The following is a 23,852-nucleotide window of genomic DNA, read 5'->3' on the forward strand; positions in this document are numbered from 1 at the left end:
GCCCAATACCACCATTCCATCTCCCTATATAAACATTAAAAAACTAGACAAATCTGGCTGTTGGAGTTACCTCTAGATTGAACAACAGGTCATCATAAAAGTGGGAAGGCAGAAAAGGACAATCATGCTTTGAAAAAGGAATTGTATTTTCTAATTCTCCCCCTAATGCTTTAGTCATTTAGTGTAATCTTTTGGTTTTTGTTTTGTTTTATTTTGTTTTTGTTTGTTTTGACAGAGGGATATGCATGTGCAAATGGGAGGGGCAGAGGGAGAGAGAGAATCAAGTAGACTCAATGCCCAGTGCATTGCCTGATCTGACAGGGCTTGATCTCAGGACTGTCAGATCATGACTAGCCAAAATCAAGAGTCAATGCATAACTGACTGAGTCACCCAGGTGTCCCAATACTTGATCTTTCAAAGTGTACATTTAAGAAAAAAATGATTGCTTGAAAACTGAGAGTTGAATACAAAACTCAGGAATAAAGAGTTCAGGAAATTAACTGAATTCATTCAATTAAATTGAATCCATTTTTAGTTTGTTCACAATAATTAAAGGTAGTTCAGCATCCACAGCCATTTTATCCAGCTGATTCAGGATGGCTTCTAAAGTACACAAGGGCATAAATAAACTTGATACAGAGTTAGGTTCTCATGAAGCAAGACGACAACTAGAAATACCATCGGGTGATTATTGACAATCTATAAACACCTGTTTTTGTTGAAGAGAAAATGCTTCCAATTTTCCAATACACAGCTACAACCAAGCTCTTTGTATCTTCCTTTTATCCTCATTGGCCAAAAGAAAACTTTGTAGTGATGGTTATTTTCCTTAACATTTTAGGGACGCCTTAGATTGGATCACATGAAAATACCTCCCAGTATCTTCTAAACTTCCTCAATACTTCCTTTTATGGCATATTCAGCACAGTTCTTACACACTTGGGGTGTAAATCCAATTAACACACTCCCCATAGTACCAATTCCCGGATCACTCGCCAACTTTTTAACTTGAGCTTCTATGTAATTAGGAGATACATAAGAAGATTGATCCCAAGGACACTGTAAGCCGTGTATTGAAAGGTTTCTGAGGTTTCTGTAGCTTCTTGGTCTTCAAAACCCTCTACATTGCAAGCTATCTCAATTTTCCCTTCATGAGGAAAAGTCATTGTTTGGACGCCATTCAATCCCTGGCATTTGAGCCCCCAGTGGCACTAGTGGTCTCTTTTCCCAAGGCCAAGTCTTGAGAGTCTATAGTAACACTGCAGCTCATCACATATGGGCTGGCTCCAATGCCCAAGTTATTAGAGGAGCATGCTAATCAAGCAAAGCAAAAGCCTCATTTTTGAAGGTTCTATCCTTTAGCCAATTTCAGTCCAAGGAATTTCCTTTATTTTATTTAAAAATAGTACAAATATTCCTCATTATCAACTCCAGAATTTTCTAAAAGTTATTTATTTATTTATTTATTTATTTATTTATTTATGTATTTATATATATGCTTATTTGTATATAACAGAGCTATCTGAGCTACAAGCAAATACTTTTACCTACTCTAAAAGTATTTGGAGGACACTTTTTCTAGAATAGTTAAGAAGAACCCAGACCTTCCAACATTTCAAAAGAAAAAGGAAAGCACACTTGATAACTAAATATCAACAGCAGTAAAAGGTCTTGGAGGTCACATCCAAGGCCATTTCAACAGGGGTTGCAATTCAATGCCAAGCCTCAGGGTCAGGAAGACAGGAGTAAATCATACTGTGTGCCCATCCCTTCCTCCTCAAATACACACCTGGCATCATTGAGTTAGGCTAACATCTGATTCAAATTAATCTCAACAACAGTCTTGATAAGGGAATAAGGTCACTAAAAAGTGACAAACAGCCTTGGAATTGGGAAGGGCAAAGATACTTGTGTGTCTCATGACAATGTGGATTTGACAGGCTTTGGAGCATTATGTATACCTTTTTTGGTATAACCTGTTGATGGCACCTCTTTCTTCCATTTCCAGCTTCCCAAGTGACTGGGACTGACATTGCCACTCTAGTGCCCTGTTACTCTAGAGCCCAGGGGCAAATGTCCTGCTTTTCCCTGCTTCAGGGATGGTGTAGCTCATGTTACATAAATAGCCCTGCTCTAATTATAGTTTGTGTTATAAGACGGACAACTTGGTTAAATTAGCATTGATATAAAAAGCTTAGGTTTGCAATTTCTTCATTTGGGGGGAACCTTACATTTCTAAAAGCAAAGCTGACTAGAGATTGATGGGGGATAAAAGGCTGACCTCATCTTCAGCATATGACAATTCCTTAGCTACTACTTCAACATTATTTTACTGTCATTGCTTTTTCTTGCTACTTTCAAACTTATTACTCATGATGTCAGTATCCATCAGAGATATCCTGCTGAGTTCACTTTCTCCCAGACAGCCGTGGTTTGGGGGTTTTGCTGCCTAGTCTGTGTACTTTCATACTAATAGACGTTTTACGGAAAATCAGCACACGGAAACCACATTTCATCTTTTTCCCACACATGTACATAATGAAACATTTCAACTCCCGAAGCTGGGCCTCCTCCTACTGGGAATTCTGCAGGAATGAATCAGATTACATTTCTCCATAATGCTGATTTCATAAAAATTAAATTTCCTAACAGTCAATACATCTCTCTCTCATAATTTCATATACCAATCACTTACTCTAAATATCTTTGAGAATTATATCGGTTTTAACATTTCACAGAGTACGATTGGAAATTTTTTTGTCAATGCTAATGTCATTCATTAACAAAATATCCAAGCATGGTTTCTCTCTCCTCTACCCCCCAACAGGTAATGTTACAAATAGTCCTATTTCCTCAAAGCCAATATACATACCTTACTCTGACTAGAGACGGGGCCTCACCTCTACCATCTTTGCAACAAATAGTTGGATCACACTCAGATTTTGCTGAGGAATATCCATGTACTAGGTTATACAGTAAGTTCAACTATTCGAAATACATATTGGACCCATTGTGCTTTGCTATTCCAGAACTTCGATATGCCAACATTCAGATATTCACATGTAGTTTATCCGAATGGGGAACAAGTCACCTTCAACAGAAATTTCTTCATATAGACCCCAGGCTCTTCTTCCCCACACTACGGTGGCATGGGCCATTCCATCCCTATAGTCACAGGACTTTTCCGCTCTCCTACCCAGCAAATTCTAAAGGGCCTTTTACCACCATGAGCCTCATAACTCTCCCCTTTTTAGTAGACTTTGCAAAACTGATCATTCTTGCTAGTAAATGAATTCATTTCCTAAGATAAATTGTTAAAGATTTTAAAAAGTTTAGATATTAAGCTTATAGTGCAAGAGTTCCATAAAGAATACACTTGTACCAACAATGATTTATTTAATTAAAATAAAAATTCCCTCAAAAGCCTACTTTAAAGTTAATTGTTTCTGAGAAAAAATAAAATTAAACATCAGAAGTAACTTTTATATTCTTTTACCTAAAATAAGAGGTAACCAATGAACACAGAATGATCATTTTCTGCATATGCCCTTGTTATATGTATTTTAAATTCTGTTAAACTTTACTTACACAATAAGTTATTTTGTTTTAGTGCTTTACCTTATTCAAGCAGTGAACACACAGAGACATTCAATGAATCTGAGAACTTTCTGACCTAATCAGGTAGTAGTTTCCTCCCTATGGGGTTATGAGGCCACGACCCATTTCTCCCTTGGAAAAAAAAAGAGAGAGAGGAAAAAAAAAAAAACCTGCTTTCTGCCCAAATGCATGCTTTTCCAATTTCCTCAATTTAATCCTCCCCAAGTCCAACACCAATATGGTGATCCAATTCTAAAGAATCTAACTCTGCATTTAAATCCAGCAGTCCCATTGACCTTATTCGAATGCTGAATTTGATTTTTTATGCTAATTTAAACTTAGTGAGAATTTTTAAATAAGGGAGATAATTAATCCCAGCAAATCATATTTCTAGTTAAATGTCACAATTAAAGTAATTCCATTTTTTGCTCTAAAATTAGAAACCTGATGTGAAAGTTTGTTTCTCAGTTTGCGGTTTCGCTAGGCTCCCGCCTCCCGCAGATTGGCACTCGGCTGCTCTGGCGGCAGCATGAATCTCCTCACTGCAAAGCTGAAATTCCAATTTTATTCCAACGCAACTGTCAAAACGCCCTGAAGCAAGCTAAAAACAAGGAAAAAAATCTTTGGTATGGTTTCGCTTTCCATGTGTTCTTTAATGAAAAATTTATCATTCTAAATATTGGTGTTTACTCCTAAATACTTTTTTTTTTTTATCAAAAAGAAAAAGAAACTGAGATTCAGTTGCTATTATTTCACAGGGATATATAACAGGCCTGATGTTTTCCTGACAATTCTGTTATTTTCTTGTGTGGAAACACAGTATTTATCATATACTGTATGGCTGGTGATTCAGATATTGTAGAGACCTTATGGTGAACTGATATAGATGTAAACTCTTTATGCCAGATTGTTTAAGCAGAAAAAAACCCAAATGCACTTAATTAACATCTGATGTGTAGCTTTGCAAACACAAATGCAATATTTGTGTTTGAGCACTGGCAGTAATGACTGTGAACTATGCTATTAATGTCTGGTTTAAAGATGCTTGCGGTAGGACCACGTCTGGAATAACACAAATAAAAAACTGCATTCAGACAAAACAATAGTGAAGAGCCCATTAGAAAAATGAAGAAGCAGCACTCAAAAGAAACACATGTATTTTTTTTTCCCCTTTAGATCAAGATTATTTTCAAAAATAGTTCCGAGCACCATTATCTTCAATCAATTAAAGGTGAAACAATTCTACAGATTTTCCTCTACAGAAAGATTTTCATTTTAAGGGGTCAGAAGTTGCTTAGGGATGTGTTTAGAAGTTCTACTTATTATATTAAGCTACTCTTCGGTGGGTAATATCAAAACATGAGTGAGGAAGGAGTTGAGATGGTGTTTCTGGATATTTTGCATTTTTGTATTTGAAGAGAGAACTTCAATAGTTGCATTGCAGTTTGAATAAATACAGAGACTCTTGTGGACGGAGGTGCGACTCCCTCATTAAATGTTTTTACTGAAACCCTGCTGAGTGCCAGGAACCATACAGGTTGCTGGGTATGAAAACACAAAGAAGGTTAAAATAAGATAAATCCTAGCCTAAATGTGGTCTTTGTTTCAGAGTAACAAACACAGGAACAGACAGACTTGGAACGCAGGTTCAAAAACATAAACAGCTATTACACCAAAAGCAATTAGTCATCATTACCTATTGGTCCTTTACGTTTTTAAGAACGTGCACTAAAGGGAAACCGCGGCCGGAACAGGACATTTGATGACTAAAGCTGTAAAACGCAAACATAATTGCTAAGTCTGATGCTCCCATGGCATGAAGAACGCAGGACTCTTATGCATGTGGTTGGATACACAGAAAATAAAGCTAAGTGAGAACTGTGTGGCACAGGGTGGGGAGTGGCACCCCAGGAGTCTGAATTCAAGTTCCACCTCCTAAGGATGCTGCTTCTGCTCAGCTGTCTTTTGGGGAAATGGCTATGATGCTTTCCCACTCTGCGAGGAATTGTGAGCCTCAATTTCTCAACTTTGAATCTCTCAGAGTAACAACAATTCAGAAAGAAATTACAGAGGTAGGTACACATTAGCATCATCATGGAATGAAGTCAGCCCAGGTGAGGGAACCTCTGGTGACTTGCCTGCTCCCAGGTCTCCCATAGCAGAAGAGCACCCGTCACCAGCTCATGTGGCAACAACACCTAAGTCCTTCACATTTCAGTTTTAGGTCACATACTTAATTACACATTGAGACGTTCATTTTCCCTCATCCCAACTAGATTTGCAAGCAAACACAGAAAATTGTGAAAACAGGTTCCTTAAATCAAGACTCACTCTCCACTTAGAAATTATTTCTCAAAGGCTAGACAAAATTTTTTGGTGTGGAGTAAATTTGGTTGTTCAACATCAAGAAAAGTGCTCGATGCTGCAATTCTTATTTATGGAGAGAAAGGGAAGCAGGGGCAGCGCTCAGTAACCCATTTCAATTCCAGGACATACCAATTCCTCCATCCACGATTCCCACGAAACCACACCTCAGAGAACTGTCCTAGTATTTTTAAACAATAATGCATATATGCAGGTCATTCATACAACATATCAGCCAGGAGTGTTTAAGTTATCTCATAAATGTTTAGGGTTTTTGAATATATATGTATAAAGTATTTATCTATAGACCTAAAAGTATCAACTACTACTGCTTTGCCCTTATTTATGTTCCCTATGAGTTAGCCAACTACAAACTTTTAAGAAGAACCTGGCTTAAAAGATTTTGCATGTTTGGCATTGACTAAGGGTGGTTTGTTAATCATTTCTGAACTCACTTTTTTTTTCTCTCTTCTGTTTATAATATTCTGAGGGAACTTCAAAACAGAAACCTGTTCCCGTATAGGTTCTGCTTCCTCTCGAGTAGTTTAGTAAGTGTTCAGCTCATAGCACCAACCATTTCTACTTAATTTTTTTAAGAAAAGGAATAAACACAGCCAACAATGTGTTGAGACTTTTCTGTTTTGATGGGAGGAATGAAAAAATATGCTGAGAAATACTGATGTCAATTTAAAAAAAAATGTTAGAAGAGTATATTAAGTCATTATATTAACAAATAAGAAGGGAATTGGTCATTGTTGGAAACTAAATTCACTGAAAAATTAGATGAATAACATCTATCTTAATGACAGAAGTGTTATAAGTTCTCCTTCAATAGATACTGCTTTAAAAAATTAAAGCATTTACTCCTTCCTACATAAATTTTTTAAGGGAGAATTCATACAAATATAGTAACCTAAGATTTCAGTTAATCATATCTCAAACTTGAATTACAATCTGGTTTGTGAAATATTAGAAACTAATTATTTATCCAAATTCCTTATTTACAGTTCCTCCTTGAAACATTTCATTTTTCTGCTCTTAGCATCTGCTTTGAGCTTCCTTAAATGAGGGGTCTCTGGATGAACATTGCCTGCCTCACCTTGGCAACTCTTGTAATTTTCATGTGTTTTGTACAAACTAAGGTCTCTATCTTGTCAGGAGATATTAGCAATAAAGACATGGGGGAAAAAAGAGTTGTGCTAGTTTTTCCTTCTTATCTTAAACCTTCCATCAAACCCAAACTGAATGAATACACTGCAACACAGGTTTTATAAAACTGACCACTGCAAAACCTTAATAATTGCCCTTCAAGATTGATTTAGAGAAAATTTGAAAGTTGGAAGCATTAAGAATTTAAAAATTGTTTTTCTTATAAAATATATGAGATAAATAAAATACATGCACATATATTGTACCATACTGAAATCACACTGTTTATACCACTTTAATTATTTGGCCCTGACACTGGCTGTCCCCTTTGTCTGAGACTCTTCTCCACATCTCCATGTGGCTAACAGTCTCACCCCTTCAAGTCTTTCCTCCAGTACTGCCTTCACAATGAGGCCTACCTACCCTGGATTATCTCATTTAAAATCACAATTCACTCTTACCCCAGAACTCATGATGATGCCCCTTGTCCTGTTCAGTTTTTTTTGTTTTTTTTTTTTTTTCTTTTGGCCACATCACCTATCATTTGCTAGCTCACTATAGAATTCATTATTTATTAGGCTCATTATTTATTATCTTTTCACCCCCTTCCCACTGGAATATAAATTCTTTGAGGGCATATAAATTCTATTTTGCACACTGACCACAGTGCCTGGCACATACTAGGTACTTAATAAATATTTGTCACATTAGCCCATTAGTTACAAACTCTTTCTACATTGTGTTGTATTTTCCATATCACTAAAAATTCTTCCAAAACTTCACACCTAATTGCTTCTATAGTAATCTTTCATTTGGGGATGCTATAGTTTATTTAATCATTCCCAAACACTGAATATTTACAATGTTTCCAGTAGTCGCTATTATAAATAATGCTTTGATAAACATACTTGTGCATAAGTACATGTACCTTTTATTATTTCTGTAGGATTTATCACTACAACTGGAATCCCTGTAAGGCAGTTATATACATTTTTAGAGCTGTTGATACATATCTCTGACTCACTTCCAGGAGGTTTTTTTTATACTACCATTAACAGTATGAGTGCCTCTAACTACATCTTTCCCAGAACTAAACATTACCTTTAAAATACCATCTTTAAACATTTTCGTGCCAATTTGGGCATCTTAAAGTCTTAACTTAGGATTTGCAGATGTTGATGAAATTATTCATGTAAGTCATAGATCTCCGTGTAGAGTAAAATAAGGAAGACATTAGAAATCCCAAAGGGTTGTCTATTTCAAATCAAAAACATGTAAAATAGCTGATGATGGAGTTGAGACACAGATAATCCCAACCACAAGCAATTCTTTCATGAGACTGGGAAGCAATATTCACTTTGGGTTAAACAATTACAAACCAAGTTTGCTCCTAGGAGACTTAATATGAACATTTAACCTAAATATGCTTTTTCTATTGGGTCCCAAATACTGACCCATTCATTCTCACTGCACTGCAAAAACAAGAATTAAGTTTCTCAAGGGTTTGCTTAACCTAATGCTAAAGCCAGTTCTTCTGTCCCCCAAGACTAGCAACCTGTTTCTAACTCCCATCCACCTGACCAATCCCAGTCACCTGGAGCTGCACTGGCTGGGCCTGTGGCACGATCCCTTCCGTCTTTAGTGAGCTCAAATTAGAAACCAGGAAACAGATTTCTGAAAGTTAGTTACAAGCCTTACACTTCTACATTTGTGAGACAAATTGTGGGAAAATATGTGAGGTTCAAATTGGCAGGGAGCAATCAGTTTCTTCCTTTTTTCCATAACTAAATACTGAAAAACATTTATAAATCACGTTTTAATAAATCTCTCTACAAAGAATTGTTAAAATGGCGCTTCAGTACTGTATCTGCCACTTACTGGCTGTGATTTCAGCTTCACAGTCTTGTGAGGGAGATATAATTATTATGTCCATTTTATAGATATGGGAACTAAGGCTTCATGAGATTAATGGCCAATACACAGCCAGGCCAGGATTTGAGCACAGCCTCACAGCTTATGCTTTTCTCATTGTACTTTCTACTTGACTGTACACATCATTTGTTTAAGAGTGGAATTGTGCACAAGGCCTGTGGGCAACCACGGCTGAGCTGTGCCACAAGGAAATGTCCCCGCCTACCTCTTGCCTCTTGGGCATCTGGCATTTTAATAACTGCTAGATAGGTATTAACTGACTACCAAAATGCTGCTTGACATGATTTAATCTGTGACCCCTGCAGAAGGCATTTGAGAAGGAAAGAATTAAGACTCAAACAAATGGCATTAGCATGGAAAAGAGCAGGGAACAGGGAGCTGGATTTGGACAGGGGCACTGCCTGTTCCTAAGGGAAGCCCTAAGCACAGGAGAGGAGTGGAGCAGCAGAGAGAGGCAGGAGTTGATGAGCTCCAAGGAAAGAGAGAATACCATTCCCAGTGTTTGTTCTCTCTGTTCCAGGAGTCCACTGCCTCAAAAAGCTTTTCCTCAGGGTGGCTCTAGAACTGATTTCAAGCTGTAAGCCTCAACTTGGCCACACGGGATGTTCAAGTACTGAGAGACTTTCATATCAGCTCAAAGCAGCCTCTGTTCAAGTCCCTATACCCCAAGTGTCCCCATCACACCCCAAAGATACAACCCCACGCTCGGAGGCACAGCAGCAGACCTCCAGGTGCCTTCCCCGGTGTCAGGAGTAGCAACCATTCTCATCACCAGCCATGCTGCAGGGCTCATTAAAGATCTCGAATATCACCCTTGGGAGTTCTCATCGAACATGTGACCAGGTTTCCAGCCTCTCTAGTCAGCTTATGAAGGCATGGGTGAGAGTAAAAGCCAAGAGAAGACCCTCATCTGATTCATGAAGGAGCCCCCAACCATAAACCCTTCTGCTTATGTGGGAGAGACCAAAGGAAGGGGACCTCAATATTCTAACAAATTTAAAAACAAAAGCAGAACAAAAACATAATGAGAACCTGTTAAATCACATCTTCGGGCAGGTGCAGCTCCCGGGTCAGATCCAAGAGCGCTGAAATCTCTCCTCCAAAGCCAGTCCAGTCGCTTCCTTCTCTGGAGAAAGTCGGCCTCGCCAAGGAGAAACACGCCACAGCCAGGAACATGCAGAACCAAATTCTCAGCAAGGCCTATGAGCAGTGGGAAATTTTATCAAAATTAAATTGAAATCAAACCCAATAAAAAAAGTAGAGCATATGATTTTTTTATTGTGATAAAATACATGGAACATAAAATCTACCACTTTAACCAACTGTAAAAGTACATTAAGTATCCTCTATCACTGTATAACCATCACCACTAAACTTAATTTACACAATTTTTAAAAATCAAAGCTTGGGTCAAATTAATTTTCCCTTGAAGTTAGCCTCATGATAAAAGTTTGTCTTTGTAGAAGGCTAAAATCTCCAACCTACAATAAATCTAGTTTCACATGGTAAATTCATCACAAGAATTAATGAACTTGGTGCATTCAATTTTTGGACAATTTTATAACAGTGCCAAATTGCTTATATTGTTAAGAAAAATCAAAAGTTAAGAGTAAAAGGATCAGATCTGCACTGTAACCTCTAGCTACATGTACTATTAAATTTAAATTCTAGTTAAACTAATTATAAAGGAAAAAATAAAATTGTCACTATTTGTGAGTGACATATATATAGAAAATCTTAAAGACGCCATCAAAAACCTGTTAGAATAAACGAAATCAGTAAAGTTGCAACATACAAAATCAATACACAAAAAGCTGTTGCATTTCTATACACTAATAATGAACTATCAAAAAGAGAAATAAAGAAAATAATCCCGTTTATAATTGCATCAAAAAGAATAAAATACCCAGGAATAAGTTTAACCAAGGAGTTGAAATGTGAAATGTATATTGAAAATTAGATATTAATGAAAGAAATTGAAGACAACACATAATAACAGAAAGATAGTCCATGCCCAATATTGATTGGAAGAATCAATATTGTTAAAATGTCCACACTACCCAAAGCAGTCTACAGATTCAATGCAACCCCTATCAAAATTCCAAATACATTTTTCACAGAAATAGAATACACAATGCTAAAATTTGTATGAAGCCACAACAACCCTGACAGCTAAAGAAATCTCGAGAAAAGAACCAAGTTTCTCTGTTCTTTTCATCATGCTCCCTGAGTTCAAACTGTATTACAAAGCCATGGTAATTAAAAAAGTATAGTATTGGGGTGGTTGGGTGGCTCAGTTGGTTAAACTTCCAACTCCCGATTTCGGCTCAGGTCATGATCTCACAGTTCATGAGTTTGAGTCCTGCATCAGGCTCTCCGCTGACAGCCCAGAGCCTGCTTGGGATTCTCTCTCTCTCTCTCTCTCTCTCTCTGCCCCTCCTGCGTGTGCGCGTGCACTCTCTCTCTCAAAATAAATAAATAAACTTAAAAAAAAAGTATGGTATTGGCATAAAAAACAGACCCATAGATCACTGGAACGGAATACAGAGCCCAGAAATAAACCCACACATATATGGTCAATTGATTCAGGATAAAGGAGCCAAGAACATATAATGGAGAAAGGACAGTCTCTTTAACAAATGGTGCAGGGAAAACTGGACAGTCACATGGAAAAGAATGAAACTAGAGTACAATTTTGCACCATACACAAAAATCAACTTGAAACGGATTAAAGACTTGAATGTAAGACCTGAGACCATAGAAGTCCTAGAAGAAAATATAGGTAAATTCCTTGACATAAGTCTTGGCAATGATTTTTTTAATCTGACACCAAAAGCAAAAGCTAACAAGAGCAGAAATAAGTAAGTGGGATGACATCATACTAAAAAGCTCTTCACAGCAAAGGAAACCATCAACCAAATGAAATGGTAGTCTACTGAATGGGAGAAAATATTTGCAAATCATGTATGTGATAAGGGGCTAATATCCAAAATAAATAAACAATTCTTACAAGTATAGCAAAAAACAATCTGATTTAAAAATAGGCAGAAGACATGAATAGACATTTTTCCAAAGAAGGCTTACAGATGGCTAACAGGCACATGAAAAGATGCCTCAACATCCTCAGTCATCAGGGAAATGTAAATCAAAACCACAGTGAGAGATCACCTCATACTTTTCAGAATGGCTATTATCAAACAAGTGTTAGTGAGGATGTGGAGAAAAGGGAACACTTGTGCGTTGGGATGACATCATACTGTATGGGAATATAATTTAGTGCAGCCACTATGGAAAACAGCATGGAGGTTCCTCAAAAAATTAAAAATAGAACTACCATATGATCCAGCAATTCCACTTCTGGGTATTTGTTTGAAGAAAATGAAAACACTCACTTGAAAAGATATCTGCCCCACTGTGTTCATTGCAGCATAATTTATAAAAGCCAAGAGATGGAAACAACCTGAGTGTCCACCCATGGATGAATGATAAAGAAATTGTGTCACACACACACACACACACACACACACACACACATATTATTCAGCCATAAAAAAGAAGGAAATCTTGCCATTCATTTGTAACAAAGTGAATGGGCCTCAAGGGAATTATGCTAAGTGAAATACATCTGACAAAGAAACAACAAATACCATATGATCTCTCTTATATGTAGAATCTAAACAAACAAACAAATAAAAAACAAAAAAACAGCAAACAAACAAAAAACAAGCTCATAGATACAGAGAACACATTGGTGGTTGTCAGAGGTGGGGTGTGGGGGGATTGGGAGAAATGAGTGAAGGGGAGTCAAAGGGTAAAAATAAAAAATAAAATTTAAATAAATAAATACAATATAATTAAAAATTAAATGTGGCAGTGGACACATTTCAAGGGTTTAGTAATCACACATGGCTAGGAGTCTCCCTATTGGACAGTGCAGATATAGAATATTTCCATCATCATAGAAAGCTCTACTGGATAAGCACTAAACCAGATATTCTGTAAGGAAGTCTAATATTTAAAATTAATTGGAGGGTACTCTGAATGACAACTTGTTTTGATCCTCTTCCTCCATTCCTTATTTCTGGATTTCCTGTCTCTAACCTTACCTTCCAAGGCAGATTACAGAATTGTTTTCCTATTTATTCTGGAGGACTGCTTCAGAGGACTTCTGTTTGCTGCAGACGGCATCTTTTCATGGGGCTAATTGCAGTCCCCTGTAACCAAGGATAGAGATGGCATACATGTCGGTTGGATATATAAAATTTAGGTATTTAGAGAATTGTGGTATTGCCTTAGGATGGCAGGAGTATGGGCCTTCTTTATTTAGAGGTACGTTATGGAACACCAGAGGATAAGATGGGGCCTCTAGCCACAACAAGCATAGAAAATCGGTCCAACTGCAATTTTAGAGTTGGCTGGTTTTTTTTTTTTTCGTTTCTAATATAGACCACCATGTTGGTGGGAAGGGTAAAATGTGGAAGATACTTAAAAACATTTTGTACCTCTGGGGTGCCTGGGTGACTCAGTCAGTTAAGCATCTGACTTTGGCTCAGGTCACGATCTCGCGGTTCTCGGGTGTGAGCCCCGCATCAGGCTCTGTGCTGACAGCTCAGAGCCTGGAGCCTGCTTTGGATTCTCTGTCTCGCTCTCTCTGCCCCTCACCTGCTTGCACTCTGTCTCTCTCTCTTAAAAAATGAATAAACATTTAAAATTTTTTTAAAAAATATACTTTGTACCTCTGGGTTGTATTAAATCTAGGAACATGTTCTTTCTTTGAGTCAGGTTGGGACTCAAGCATTGGAAGCCCATGATGTTATACACACCACAAAGAAAGTCTCCAAATGTTACTAAGTGATCTCTGCTTCTTTAACACTACATCAAGATACCAAAGGACCACAGCTGGTGGGTGTGGCCAGGTGCTCGGGACACACAGCCAACTGAGGTTTAGGAATTATAAAATAATGTTTAGGCAGTTGGTTAAATTCTCCCTCAAATCTGGAATGGCAGGGGGTGGGCATGGCGAGAACATTTAGGAGAGTTAGGGTATTAAGACATCGTAATATCTGACTACTCTCCAAATTGTTCTGATCACCCATATCTGCTCCACGGTGACTTAGAGTGACTCATACTTTGGCTGCTGCAGGAGTACAGAGCACAAACTGTGATGCCTACAGTCTCCCCTCCTAAACAGTGTGATGTGCTTTCTGGCTTTGCCCAGCTCTCTGCCTATCCAGGCCAGCACCTCCATCTGGAACTATCATTCTGGAGCACTGCATACATTTATAAAGCCCAGAATGTCTTCAAAGAAGTATTCTTGGAGCCTGGTTCCTAAAGACCAAAGCAGTGGGAGAGATTTACAGGAGCAGCCCCCAGCTGTTAGTCAGCAATAGGGGTTCAAGGACAGGGGTGCATTTTGGTTTAGTGCAAATAACATGCCTTTTGAAGCCAGAAGATACCAGTTTGAATACAGTTTCCGCTCCTTAATAGCTATTTGGGATCTTGAACAATTTACTTGATATCTCTGAGCCTCAATTTCTCTGTAAAATTAAAAAAAAATTGTTAAGCTTCCTCTGAAGCACCAACTCCTTATCTAGAAATGTGGCAATTAAAAGGAATAGGAAAAAGCATTTATCCTGCCTTTCCTGTATAAATTGTGTTTCAGGGTAGGTAGACAGCCTGAACTGATGACAGATTTTTTTTTTTAACAGAAAAAAAATCCAACTAATACATGTGTAAGTACTGATATAATTAGAAAGTTGTCATTTCATAGCACCTAAGAAAATAATTATTTCAGACAAAGATAATCAATAGATGAAGCCCTCCGGAAAATTCCAGTAGTAACAAAGGTAATTCATCTTTGCACCACCAGATCTGAGATAACCAGACATTATCACATCTTGTTACAAGTGTAGCAGAAAGCTCTAGGCCCACTTTTTAAGAATTTTTGCCAAAAAAATACTGAACTTCAAACCAATCAAGCCTCTAAATCTAACTTAAAGATTATAAAAAATGTGAGTGATGGAGACAAAATTCAATGATACCACAAGAGAGTAAACAGATTCAGGACAACTTCCCCAGTTTCTACAACCAGTAATGGCAGGAAAAAAGGGAGTGGGGAGGGTGACGCAGGGCGACTGGTCTAGATCAAAACTGAGAAAGAGACAATAAATCAATGCTGTGTGTGAATGAGGTGTACATTCAGATTCAAATAAGCCCATCACAGAAAGACATTTGCCCGGATTATACACTGGATATTAGATGGTACCAAAGAAGTATCATTTTTCCAGGTGTAAGGACACTGTAGTTATGTAAGAGAATGTCCATATTGCTTAAAGATCTATATTAAATATGTAGGAATAAAATAACATGATCTTTGGAACTTGCTTTAAAATACTTCAGTAAAATCAAAGGAAAAGAAAGAGGAAGGGTAAGGAATGGAGAGCAAAATAAAGGAAGAAAAAAAAAGTAGAGAAACAGCTCCACAGAATGAAGGAAGAAATTTAGATTAAATAAGCTAAGAGAAGCACCTAGCACAATCCCTGGTACACAGGACTCTAAATGCTTGCTTCCTTTCCTCTTTGCAAGCCCACCCTACTGTTCTGAATTCCAAAAATTCTGGATACCTTCCTGGATGGGTGTGTCCCTACCTACTAGAAATCCCTAAATATTCTAACAACACCCCCCTTCCATGCTCTCTTCTACACAAAATCATGGTGGAAGGAATCTAACTTAATTTTTGTTCTTTAGTGAAGCCAGAAATGGAAATATTTCATTATTTGAATACAGTGAAAAGACAACAAAGGCCAGAATGATAGAGAGTAATAAGGATAGTATACGACACTCTTCATATTCAAGGAAATACCATTTTTGCTTCTAATAATTACAACTTAGGGGCCCATGGCGGGTGGGATTTGTAATTTTACTGAAAAGTAAATTTAGATTGCCTGCATTTTAAAGAAAAGCATCAATTTAGTCAGAAGCTTACTAGCAAGTTATTTTATTTGTGATATAAATTACATATTCAAAAGAGCTAGTTTTAATTTTATTATTTTATATTCACAATTAATCTATGTTAAAATCATCCCATGTTAACTTCAAATGATCACACCATGCAAATCAAACACATTTTGATACACAGAAGATAAAGATTCTGAATACTTCAAGCTCAAGTCCGTGGGAAACTACGACTCATCAGTTTTCGGATAAGTGACATTATTATTTAAAACAATAGTTCCGTGTGCATTTCCTGTAAAGCTGCCACTTCCTCTACAGTGGAGTCCAATGTTTCCAGAGCAGGGACTTTCAGCACTTTCAATGAATCCCAAAAAACCAGGACTTCTGAACTAATAATCTTTGTTTCATAGATGTGCTCTCCCTCCACTGAAATTCATTTCTCCCTCTCGTGTGTTCACACAGTATTTTACCGCTTTTATACAATATAACATCAAATCTAACCTACTTGTATTATATAGTTAATTGTGGACTTTTGTTCCTCCATCCAGGTTTCATACTCCCTGAGGCAGTGCCTTGTAGTTAACACTTTTTAGGTTGAGTGAATTGAATTTGGTTCCTAAGCACTTTGCAGGCATTGGAATAACTGCAAACCAGGGTGAGTGGTGTCCATTCCAAACGTACAAAAGAGAGTAAAGGGGTTGCTATGTTAACGAAGTGAGAATTGGGTTTAACAGCAGTGGGAGTACAACATATTCTTAGTGAGAAACCATGGATCCGTTTTCCACCAATATCTTCATGTTTTACAAGCTGCCCTCAGAACAGTCCCATCAGCAGCTGTCAAAAGCTACCTGTACCTATGGGCTGCCTCAACCGGTCAGTACCATCACACAAGGCAAACATCTGGATCACCTTGCGCAGAAAGAGTATGATGCCATCATGCTGGTCTTGAAACAAGCAAAGCAAAACCCTGCAGCTTCCTAAATTGTGCTCTATTTAAAGAGTAATAGTTTTTCATTTTTCTTCCATTTTTGACAATTTTTTCCCACCATCATTAACGGTTCTATCAATTTTCACTAGTTTTCTCTTGAAAAGGCTGATAGTAACAATATTTTCTCAATATATTTGAACCCTCCTGATTGGGTGACCTTATTTACATTTCTATGCATGTGCATTCATCACTTTTAGTCTTAACTTTAGAGACATCTATGAGTTTGGTTAAACCTCTTTGTAAAAGGAGGGATCGATGCAATGAGATGCCTCCACTCAATGAGAAGTTTAAGCTTCATATTCTTAACAAAACACTTTTCTCTGAGCCTATAACAGACAGACATAAGGGTGGCTGAAATGCAGTATTTAACGAGAAGCTACAATAAAGTTGTATGTAAAGACAGTAGTTAAGGATCTGCTTAATTAAATGTCTATGCCTTCCTTACACTAACACATACTTCATGTCTCCAGTGGTATTTAATATCATCCTTTTCCCTTCTGCTTTTGTTTCGTTCAGGACTTAGGACTACTGGTATAAATGGAGTTAAAATTTAACTGTTAAACAGAATTGCATTTCAGCACGAGGAACATAACTGACAAACTCAGTTTTGTTATGTTTTTAATAGCAGCCAAAAGACACAACCAGGAAAAAAACTCAGGCCTGTCATTCCTTTTCTTCTAGGAATGGGTAATTTTTTTTTCCTCTGACCGACGATATGATGTGTGGCTTATCATAATTACTTTTAAACCGGAACTCTGATGATACCTAAACAAGAATCAACTTTTTTCGTAAGTACACAGCAATCAGAAAGAGTATTTTTCAACCCTATCACCTCGCACGCAGTAACAAGTAAAGGGAAAGAAGCACAGAATCTAAAAATTAAACTGGGTGCTAGACTTGAAATCTTACAAGCGTCCTATGGTTTTAGTCTAGCTCTCTTCATATAGCCAAGTTTTTTGTTTAGTTGATTTTTTATTTATGTATTTTTTAATGAGAAGGGGAAAAAAAAGATTCTCTACCAGAAGCCATAAAAATCTCTCAGATGGTAAAACAGATAGCCCTAAAAGTTTTTGCCTAAATTCATACAAATACCTAAAATAAAACTGGCCGATTCATCTCACAGTCCTTTCAAAGAGAAGTCATTTCAAAATACAGCATCGTAGTGTCATACTGCACTGCCTCTAATTAAGTGCAGACTAGGAAAAAATTATTCTTCCTTCAGTCCACGGAAAGGGGTGGAAATTTCTCTCTTTGCAATTCAAGATTATTTTAAAGATAGACCATTTCTTTTCCAATATCTTCATCAAACAGAGCTGTTAAGAATTGTCTCTCAACCATCCATCCCCAAAGAGCACGAAGATACCCAGTATTCACCCCATATGCTCGGCTTTGAAGTGTGAAGCTGGGACCGTCCCACTAGACTCTTCCGCCACCATCAAAGCCATCTCATTACGCCCTGCGCTGAGAGTTAAAGCGCGGGGCCCTAACCGCTCCAACACAAACACTGCATTAACAAAGCAACCACAATATTCCTCCCCCACATGGCTAGAACTTGAAGAAATTTTTACCATATGTACATATGCACGAGATACGAAAATTTATTATGCTAGAACATCATTGAGAAGTACATTAAACATGCTGACTAGAACTGGATGTTATTCTAAGGGACTGAAAAAAAAAATAAAATGCAGCTGATCTTTATGATGAAAGAAGAGAAACATCAGGCTGAAAAACGAGATCAAGTGCAATTCCTAAATTGCATTTCTACTGACACATTCTGTTGCCTGTTCTTTCTTGAAGTAGCAGAAAACAATTTGGGGGGGGGGGGAACAAAACTCTAGGGGACATCACTGGATGCTACTGTTCACTCTGTCATGTTCCATTCCTAAAGGGCAAATAAGCGTACAAATAATGATACACTGATAAAAGAATCTACGATTCAAAATGAACAGAACTTGCTGAGAAAAAGTAATTCCACTTGTGTCTCTGAGTTGTCAGTTTTTCACTGGCCTGGCAGTAAAAAATAAAGTGCAAAGAAAAAAAATTTGTTACCTACTATGGAAATGAGCTCATGGAGAAATGAGGGTAAACACTTGATAAATTTTCATGTAAAACTTAATCTGGCAAAATATGTTAAAATATTTGTACCTAATAATTCCATTCCTTTCTTTTTGCACTAGAGAAATTCGTGCATTTGTGCACAAGAAAGACTATTCAAGAAAGTTCACTACTGCATTATATGTAGTCGGGAAAGATGAGAAATAATCTGAGTGTCCACAAATAGGGGAATAGGAAAAAATGTGATGTATTTACACTTTGATACTATACAGCATTTAAAAGGAATAAACTAGAACTATATGTAATACCATGCATGGATAGATTTCCAAGATATCTTGCTGAATGAAAAAGTTCTATTTTGATAGCATTTATATTTACACACACAAGCAATACTATATTGGGTTTATGACTATATACATATACATATACATATACATATACATATACATATACATATACATACATAAACAAAAGCATGCAGAAATTCTGAATTCAGAGTGAGAATAATATACTCATACCATAACTTGGCAGGGAGTGTTCAGGAGACCAGAGATGGGGGTGATGGTCAGAGGTGAATTTTAATCTCATGTGGAAAGCTTGAAATTTTGAAAAAGAATTAATAAAAAGTCCTAGGCAAGGTCTAATAAAGAGTTATGAGGATCCTTCATAATGCTACTGTATTGATGTAAAAACATGAGGTTCTTAATATTTCTAGGTCTGTTTTCAATTACAGAATGAAAAAATTCACCTATCTTCTATCTTTATTATAAAAATAGGAATCGCATGCCCCCAAACTCTTTATGTAGCATATATTTTCATGAAGAAATAGGTATCCAGGAAAATACATAGTATACTAATAGTTTGGGGATACATTTTTTATGTATTTTCATATCCTTGTATATGACATACTTTCATAGAGATATATATACAAAAGCTTGTTATTCCTGTGTAGGGCATATGCTGATATAATTACCACTTGTGTAGGCATGATATCGTTCATTTAAAGAATTATACTTTCCTGAGCGACCCAGCATATGTAATTTATGCTGTATTCAGTAATACGATGTTTTAATCTGTCCTATGGTGTTCCCTAATTGTTTCAGGTACAGATTCCATTGCCCCATCTTTCTTAGGAGAAAGTACTCCATTACACTCCTCTGATAGTCACAATACCATTAACTATGGTAAATGGAAAGATAACAGGCACTCCAGTACCGTCTGGATGTTCACAAATACTTCTTCATGTATCTTCATAATATTTCTCTGAAATAGGCACTGCATATTATTTTGCAAAGAAGAACCAACAGGGAGAAGTTGTCTACTACAGATCTTAGAATTTTAGAGCTGAAAGCACTTTAGAGATCTCCTGCTCAAGAGGTTTTCAAACATCTTGTCTTGCAATCCTTTTACTCAAAAGGCACCTTAGTTGGAATCTTGATAACACAAAAGGGAGAAGAGGGATCTGCTCCCTTTATGGCGGAGGGGAATAGCCTGGCCCCAACCGCTCAGCACCCTTCTCTGCAAGGCCACGGACAGTTGCCACAAACAGTGACGGCTACTTAGTGGTGGGAGGCAGAGTACCAGGACCTTTACACAGGCATTATTTCTCATAATTGTCCTCACAGGAGGATAGTATTCCCCATTGTATAGATACAAAAAAAAAAAAAAAAAAAAAAAAGACTATAAAAGAGACTAAAAAATTTTCCTGATGTCAGCTGGCAAATAAGTGGCAGATCTGAAATTTGGATTCAGGTTTATTCAGCCTCAAAAATCCTTATTTTGACCACTTACCAGTTAGCTTGCCTCTCTAGCCACCCAATGTGATGCAACCCTTTAGTTCATGCTGATGAAAAATGCACAGGCACATAAACATGCATATGTAGGTGGCACTGAATTGGGCATGTCACTTCCTATGACTCTCCCTCTTAAGTAAGGGCCTCTCCCTTTCTTTCAAGCAGCTATTGAGAAGCAGGGGATGCCCCCAAAGAAAAGTTCAGATGGGATATAGCAAAGCCTTGGGAATGGCTCTGCCAGAAGGAATCTTTCTGCTGGCTGATATATCATCACTGTGTAAATAGCCTTCAATAAACAGAAAGCCCACTCCCCACAGCAGCGAAGAGTTAATTTGGCTTTTCCACCCAACCAATGTTCCCCAAATCGTAAACAAATAGTCTGCATGAGTTAGTTTGGTTTCCTTGTATACGTCTGGCTCCCACACATCTTCCTGACCACTGGCCACCAACCACACTCAACAAGCTCTCAGTAATTACAAGCCTCGCCCTTACTTTCCACCATTTGCGCCTTAAACAGGCCACGTTCTCCCAGTGCCCTTTCCAGTCTCCCTGCTCTTCACCATCTCTCATTGGATGCCCATTTCCACAGAAACCATACCCACCTCTCTATATCTTCTTTTGGGGAAAAATGTTTCTTGCTCACTACTAACATTTCTTCTACAAGGAGAGAGTTCTGCTGGTCTTGCTCGGCTGTTAGAAGTTAAATTGTGGGGGCACCTGGGTGGCTCAGTTGGTTAAGTGGCCGACTTCGGCTCAGGTCATGATCTCGCAGTCGTGAGTTCGAGCCCCGCGTCGGGCTCTGTGCTGACAGCTCAGAGCCTGGAGCCTGTTTCGGATTCTGTGTCTCCCTGTCTCTGACCCTCCCCCATTCATGCTCTGTCTCTCTCTGTCTCAAAAATAAACGTTAAAAAAAAAAAATAAAAAAAAAAAAAAAGAAGAAGTTAAATTGTGCCCTACTTCAAACTCCAAATTCATTTGTTGAAGTCATAGCCCCCAGGACCCCAGAATGTGACTTTATTTGGGAATAGGGACATTGTAGATAAAATTAGTTCAGAGGAAGTCATATACTGGAATAGAGTGGAGCCCGAATCCAATATGACTGGTGTCCTCATGAAAGAGACATCTGGACATAGACAATACACAAAGAAAATGACACATAAACTTGAAGAGGGCCATCTACAAGCCAAAACAGAATAGGTCCTTCTGTCCTGAACCTCAGAAGGAACCAACCCTACTAACGCCCAGATCTCAGACTTCTAGCCCCCAGAACTGTGAGATAAATTTTTGTTGTTTAAACCACCTAGTGTGTGGCACTTTGTTATTTTAGCCCTAGGAAATTAACATTGGCCATGCTCCCTCCTAAATTTCATTCCCCGATGGGGAGTTTGGGAGAGAAGCTGGGTTTGCATAGGCATACCCTTCCTCCTTCTTCCTTCTGGGGAGCTGTCAGCAGGAAACACACATTCTGGCCCACTCTTCCTTGCCAAAAGCTTTCCACAGGCAGGCCTGTGCTGCCCAGTGCTGCCTGTGACTGGCTGGATGAGTCTGTCTAATTCTCTGCTTGAGTTAGCTCATCTGTCAATGTTAGTTTCATCAGTATTAAAGGTAGTATTTCCCTTTCTCATCTGCCTTTCTTTACCATTAAACTGGTTCAAAATTTGGGAAAGGAAAAACTGTACTATTTATAACAAACACCCTCCTCTCCAACCCTGACCCCAGTCCTCACCTTCTTCTAGGCAGGGAGTGAGGTGGCCTCCTCCCTTCTTTTTTCTACTGCAATGGTATAAACTTTTTGTACTGGTTTTCCCAGCCTTCTCCTTTTGGTTGTCAAAAATTCAAACATGAACACTGACTGCTACTTCCTCATTCCCACTATAAAAATTCTACACCCCTCAAGGTAGCAAATAACTCAGCAGGAAACACACACGCATTAGGCTCTGGGGAAAGAAGTGCACAACAATTAATATCTTAAGATATTATCTTACTAATTAAAGCTGGAGAATGCGTTTTTTAATATATGCAATTTTAATAGTGAAACAAATGATAATTGATCTAATTGATAACAATGTTATAACAATATGTTGTTGTCATTACCATTACCACATGCTCTGGGTCTCCTGAAGAAGCACACCCTCACTTGATCAATGGATAGCAGGTAGAAGGGCTGTCCACATGAGGGTATGGACAGACTTGGGTTGATGTATTTCATTTCACAGGCCCATCAATGTCTTAGCATCACTATGTCATTTCTTTAGAATTTTCTAATTCTAGTTACCTTGATATTGGAAGTCACTGCAAATGCTAGGAAGCAGGGATTAAAAGGAAAAGAAACCCAGGAAAAGAATTGCCAAGGACAAGGGACCTGGGGTCAAAAAGTTAGCATTGGTGTCAGTCACCTGCTATAAATCCCTTATTAGGTCCACATTCTCTAAGACACCATGAACAATCACATAAAATCAATCATTGGGTACTATACATACCCAAAATCAGAAAACCTAGAGCCCCTAAACTTTGATGACCCCTAGGGATGTCTTTACTAGTAAGGGGAGAGTGTTAATGTCTGCCACAATGATCCATGGTTTCATCATGAGTATGCTGAGACCCTTTACCCAGGTGAACGGGTGGGAACAAGGAGGCCTTCCAATTTTTAACTATAAATCTTACAAGTGACTTATAGACTAGGAAAGAATTATAGGAAGTGTACAGTCAGGTAGCAAAGATTTCATGTACTCCACCCATTCATCCCAATTAGAAGATTCTTAAAATATAGTCATTTTTGTCAATATTTCAATAAATCCTATTTGATACACATCAATAATGAAATGGGGAAGGAGGGAGAGCCAATACAATGGTGTGTTATCAAGCAAGTCAACATTGTGAGCAACTGGGGCTTGGCCTTGCTGGAATGGGTCTCAGGATTGTCCAACTGAGGGACAAAAGCTCAGGTCCCCCCACTGGTCATGGCTTGCCCCATGGGGTGTTAACTTGCTTGGACTTCAGGTTACTGCAGAGTCAA

General features: G+C 37.9%; 1 protein-coding gene across 1 annotated transcript in view; it reads right to left on the bottom strand.

Moving 5' to 3' along the window:
* FTCDNL1 (formiminotransferase cyclodeaminase N-terminal like) overlaps positions 1–23,852 on the bottom strand; it is a 170,737-nt gene that overhangs the window by 86,282 nt on the left and 60,603 nt on the right. Inside the window, exons 7-8 of the mRNA XM_042949635.1 lie at positions 11,240–11,253; positions 10,076–10,243 (exon numbers count right to left, since the gene is read on the bottom strand). Of these exons, the coding sequence (XP_042805569.1) occupies positions 10,076–10,243; positions 11,240–11,253 (182 nt within the window). The remainder of the gene's footprint in view (positions 1–10,075; positions 10,244–11,239; positions 11,254–23,852) is intronic.

The sequence above is a fragment of the Panthera leo genome, chromosome C1, assembly GCF_018350215.1.
Source record: "Panthera leo isolate Ple1 chromosome C1, P.leo_Ple1_pat1.1, whole genome shotgun sequence".
Taxonomy (NCBI): Eukaryota; Metazoa; Chordata; class Mammalia; order Carnivora; family Felidae; genus Panthera; species Panthera leo.